Source organism: Belonocnema kinseyi, chromosome 4 (genome assembly GCF_010883055.1).
Source record: "Belonocnema kinseyi isolate 2016_QV_RU_SX_M_011 chromosome 4, B_treatae_v1, whole genome shotgun sequence".
Taxonomy (NCBI): domain Eukaryota; kingdom Metazoa; phylum Arthropoda; class Insecta; order Hymenoptera; family Cynipidae; genus Belonocnema; species Belonocnema kinseyi.
Window position 1 is genome coordinate 103,230,060 of NC_046660.1, and position 5,946 is coordinate 103,236,005.

At 36.8% G+C, this 5,946-nt stretch overlaps 1 protein-coding gene across 1 annotated transcript in view; it reads right to left on the reverse strand.

Annotated features, from left to right (window-relative positions):
- Positions 1–584: 584 nt before the first annotated feature.
- Positions 585–5,946, reverse strand: part of LOC117171246 — a 65,190-nt gene continuing 59,828 nt past the window's right edge. Inside the window, exon 4 of the mRNA XM_033358361.1 lies at positions 585–5,701. Coding sequence (XP_033214252.1) covers positions 2,387–5,701 — 3,315 coding nt within the window. The 3' untranslated portion in view covers positions 585–2,386. The remainder of the gene's footprint in view (positions 5,702–5,946) is intronic.

The following is a 5,946-nucleotide window of genomic DNA, read 5'->3' on the forward strand; positions in this document are numbered from 1 at the left end:
ACTATTACGAAGATTCAAACTTGCTCTTTCACTCTCTAAGACATGTACATCTAATTTACTTCTTTAATCAATAAATCTTTATTTGTTCATTTACATACATTCTACATATCAGTCACTTAAATTACATTTAAAAATTAATTTTTGTGTGCGTGGGCAATTATTTTTCTTACAAAAAAGTAAATCAACGCTGAACTATTTTTAGATATTGTGAAAATTATAATAAATATTTTCACGATCAAGAAATATTCACATCTAATTCGTCTAAGCTTATACATTAGAAACCATCTTCTAATACTCTATACTATTTACATACAAAAACTGAGGTCTATTTTACCATTATGCATATAATCGTGAAGAATAATAAATTATTTCACTAATTTAAATGTTACGGATAGCGGGACCGAGAGGACGAGCTATTAGTAAAGAAATTTTAATCCGATATTCAGTTTTCTCATTACGAGTAGACACTGCCTCAATAAAAAAGAATTTTCAATGTGACACTCAGTTCTGTACTTTCTAAAAAAATGATTTTTGCACACCAAATTTTTTATTTGTTAATAGAATAGGGGGATTTTTCTTTAAAAAATAGCAAGTTTAACAATTATACGTATTACTTTTAAATTGAAAAATAAAATTTTAATATCGAAAAGAAAACAATTGAATGCTCTACTCATACAAAAATATCTATTTAATACTACTGTAAGACAGCATGTGTCAACATAAAATTATTAAATTTGACGCAAATACTTCTGACAGTTGTTACGATATTATTATAGGGTCAATTAAGATCTTCATATTTACTAGAACTTATATCCATATTTGGAGACGATATACAAGTGTCCACTTTAATGAGATATTTCCCAAATACTTTTCTAGACATTGCGCATTTTCGTGTATACACTACTAAGTAAATATAAACAATACAAATGTGAGTGGTGATTCAAAAATACAACTGTAGCGTCTCTGATCAGTATTAATACGAATAAATATTAGCCTGAATACTTTCTGAAAATTTTAATGAATTTATTTTTTTAAACTACTTTTATTCCATATTCGAAGTATGAATTAATTTTATTTATCCATACATTTTTTAATAAGGATATAACGAATTACAGTATTATTGCCATAATGAGAACAAATTTTTACACCTGTACTATACAATTCAAAGAAATTGGATGCATGTTGAAACATAATAACATATGTGAAATAAAATAAATATAAAAAGAAAATAAACCATTTTAAGTGTTGCGTATAAATTGTTTTTTTTACTTGTAATTTTTATACATTTCAGGCAGTTCTGATTTTCATTCTCTAATATAAACATTAAACTGTCCTTTTAACTAAGTCCCGCATGTAAACGATTACGCAAAAATAAATTTTTCGTTCAAGGAGTCTCACATAATACAGGAAAGAGTAAATGTAACAAGTTATGTAATCGCAGAGCTACGTGGAAATAATATGCTAAATATTATAGGAAAACGCTTGATATATAATTTCGCGTTATAACACGGGACAAATAGGAGTACTGCCATTTTATCGATTCGGTAGCGGCACTCATACAAGTAGAATCAAACTTCACTCACAGAAAGTTTCGTTGAATCAAATATGCAAGTACAATTAAATTAACAATTAAACTCATCAGGAAATTAAACTTTTTTAACCCTAAAAGAAAAATTATTTGAGGTCATAAAGAAAAGATCTTATTCGGCATTACTTAAAGGGCCTGAAAACTATTTTATAAGGATTAATAGTAATAATATTAAAGAAAATTAATTCGGAAATTGTTATTGGCGCACCGTTTTAATTACATACTGCCTAGTGTTCTGTAATTTTTGTCACATCTAATCCCTTTCCAGAGTGTTCGGTTTACAGAAACTTTCATATTACTAGTCCCAGCGATATACTGGACCGATTAATCTTACGGAAAATTCATTAATACTAGACTGTACCTTTTATTTAAACACAGTTATCTGTAATTTCTTTTACGTCTAATTAAGAAAATGTAATTTAAGAATATGGCATACTTCATACTTATCCTTTAGGCTCATTAGGATAAAAAATTGATGATAATTGCCAATATAAACTTAGTAATAAGTTCATTTTCCGAATGTGACTTGTAGCTTACAAACAATATTTCCTACCCAACTCTGCATGACACTTCAAAAAGAAATAATAACTTATATTATAAAACAAGTAGAAATTCCTAAAAATTAACAAATATTACTTCCAACTTTTTTCGATCAGTCTAACAAACGAACAACATTTTTTAGAATTTTCCATATTCACGTAAATCACATATGACGTGTAAGACGATGAAATCGATCCTCGTATAACATGATCAACTTTGTGACTCTGAGGGTTTCGCGAGGGATAGCATAAAACAGACTCAACTTTCGACCTTCGAAGCAGTTTCCTCGTCATACTGAACAGAGGGAATCATGGGTGGTTTAAATCCATACTCCATTTTTGACTGACGGAAGCTTCCCTTGGAGACCTGGTGATACGGATCCTGCTGCCGTACTTTTCTTAATGTAGTCACAGGCGCAGGTGATCTCGTAGCACTCGTTGAATGAAAGGACGACTTGGACTGAAATCCGCGTTGCTGACCTTGGTTGTGATGTGTTAGACCTGATGTGTGCTTTAGTGGTACTGGGCTAAAATATCCGTCTATTTCTGCTTTCTCTTTCGTCGGCATCCGATGTAAAGTATGCCTCCGATGATATCCCGGATTATACCCTGAGTGGGACTGCATTATCGTCGGCTGCGAGGCGAAAGTGAAATGAGAGAAAAACTGTTTCTTTGCAGGGTTTAAGCCCTGCTTCACGCCGTAATAAGGATTCCCGTTATTTTTTCCCTCCACGAAACCAATGAACGGTTTGGGGTAAACGTAGCCCTGAAAAGGCTGAGTTAAGTTGTAAACTTGCTGATTCTTGATCATAGACAAGCCATAGAGAGGTAGCGAGGTTGCAGCATGGGTCGAATACAAGTTTTGGTTTTGGGGTTTCATTATCTGCTGATAACTAACGCCATACTGCACACCGTACGGTACTTGAACTGGAACAGGTTTCTCCACGTATTTCGTTATCTCCACGGGGATTGGTATCTTCCGCTCAATCTCGATGGGGTACGGTTGCGGAACGGGGACTTTCTTCTCCACGATTTTTTCCACTTTAATAGGCACGGGGATGGGCTGCGGAATGATCTGCTGTACTGGTACCGGTATTTTCTTTTCAACAATCTTCTCCACTGGAATGGGAAAGGGTTGTGGCACAGGAATTCTCTTCTCGATAATTCGGTCAATGGGAATCTGAATGTGCACTGGATAGAGATGCGGAATAGGAATTTTCTTCTCAATAACTTTCTCCACTGGTACAGGCACCTTCTTTTCAATTATTTTCTCGATTTCGACGGGATACGGCTGTGGAGCGCGGACTGTTTTTTCGATGATTTTCTCAATTCGATGAGGTTGGATGTCAGAAGATTTAATATCAGACTGTTTTTTATTTTGGGTAATTACAGATTCAACTGGAACTTGTATATCAAATGTTTGCTGAATCGGGGGTGATTTTTCAAGTTCTACTTGATAACTGGGCTGTACATCGACAAAAGTTTTTGAATCAGATTGTACGTGTACTAAATTTTGCGAGTCCATATGCAGCACCGCAGCAGCAATCTGTTGCTGTCCATGATTAATATCGGTCAAGTAAGAGGCTTCATTATCGTGTGATCGATAAGGCTGCAAGCTGGCAGTGGGTTCGTCGACTGGTTGTGATTCCACCCCAACATGAATCGTGTTTACTGCTGCACTGTCATAATACCGTCGTCCATTGTTTGATTCTAAAAACGATTTAAGATCCCTGTTTTCTTGAGCAAAGGGGTAGATATGGTAATACCTTTGAGCTCCTGAATAAAGAATGCTGTTCGTCTGAGCGGCTTTTTCATCATCTGTATATTCTTGGTTAATCATATAAACTTTATGAGCCTGCATTTTGTCTTCTGGTAAATTCTGGTAAATGCTGCTTACATCATGATTGATTTCATAAGCAGTGTTCGTTGTAGGACTCCCAGAGCGTTGGAGGAGCTGTTTCGCATTCTGCACATTCTCCGCGATGTATCGCTGCCCTGCTCGCAACTGATCGATGTGAATTACCTGAGAGAAAATTTGAGGAGGGTAATGTATTTCTTGTACGGGTGCATTATGATATATCTCGACCGACTTCTGAATCTCAATTCCCTGATTGGGCGAGGGTAATACAATCTCTCTCGTTTCTTCGGCAACTCGATCAGCTTTACCTCCAAATGCAGAATTCACTTTTTCATAGACAACCTGAGATTGTGTCTTTTCTCCGCTGACTGAAAAGTCTACATTCTGATCCAGTTTTTCTACAACTGGAGCTATATTTAAATCTGAATTTCCACTGATCAGGTGCGCCTCTCCTGCATTAACGAGCGATACTCCTGCTTGAATAGGGTTCAGTATGAGAGAAGCTATACTCTCGTAGCCCCGATTTTCCACCCTTGATGTTACAACAGTATCGAAGGACGCCATTGGTCGTAAAGTCGACGAGTATGTCGTAGTTGGTGTACTGGACACGATGTTATCTTCGCATTCGAAGGTCGTACTGTACTCGAATGGTTTATGGGGCGATACTTCCGCAACCACGATTGGCTTGGAAAATCCGTCGGTTGTTTTAGGAATTGATGTCACTCGGTTAGTTTCAACATTCCCGGTGAATTCAAATGCGATATTTTCATTACGTGAAGCGGATAATCTGAAATTTCCTGACTGATCCATTCCGCCAGACAGTAAGGCATAATTTATCTGTTGCGGATTCGATAATCCGATCTTCGATTCCTTAATACTCGTGCTCTCGGTAGTGGAAGAAATGGTTTTTTGACTGGTCTCAATGGCTTGGCTGAAGTCCTGTAAGGAGCTAGTACTCGAGTACTGATCGATCGTCGTCGGTAATGTCGGGCTTAGTGTACTTGAGGAAAATGCATTAAATCCATGGCTAGGTTTCTCCGTTACATTCACGTGACCCGAGGATCCAACATTGTATAAGCGTATTCCTTGAAATTTTCTATTCTTTTTTATCGTCGCTGAATAGGGTTTGAGTGAGTATCGGGCGCTGGTGAAGTTACGAGCGCTTTCATTTTCTCTTGGTACGGAATCGCTATCGAATGGAGTGGCGAAAGTTGTTGTACTAGAGTAAGATGCGCCCCCTTCATCGCTGTCACTGGAAGAAACGCGAATTCGTTCTCCGAACGTTCCGGCATTTTCAACGTATAGCTGGTCCTCACTGATCGCGGATAATAAATCGTTTTTTTTGTCCCCTGCATCGCTGACGTATGAAACGTCGGCGGGTGGCTTCCGTGTAGTCGTGACGGTACTGTGGGCGATCATTGGTAATTTTGTGGAATAGCTGGATATGGATCCATCCCCTGAGGGAATCCCATTCAGCGAGATTACTTCAAAAGTCTGTCTTTGCGGAAGATTTACGTAATTTATGTTACGAGACTCCTCCGAGATCTTTGACTCGAGTAAACTGATAGGTTCAACATCTCTGTTGTCGCCGAATATTGACAGATCGTGCTTTCGGCTTTTCAAAGTTTCGTCTGCTTCTTTGTGAAATGTGTATGGTTGAATGATTTGAACTGAGCGAACTTGCTGTCCTTCCTGTGATTCTCTTGCTTGTTGACCCTAAAAGAAATACGATATATTATTTTTATATTAGGAATTTGATTTATACTTTTCGCGTCATTTCAATAAATTCTCTATGCAAAATTGCTACAACTTGTGTGCTTACAAATTTATGAAAATTCCGAATTTAATGGAATTTAGAGATTGATATATTAAGAACCGCATTTTGAAAAGAAGCATTTCCTTAATTAAGATTGAGGAAGTATAGAACTTCTAGTTTATTTTTCTTTACCATACAAACTGTT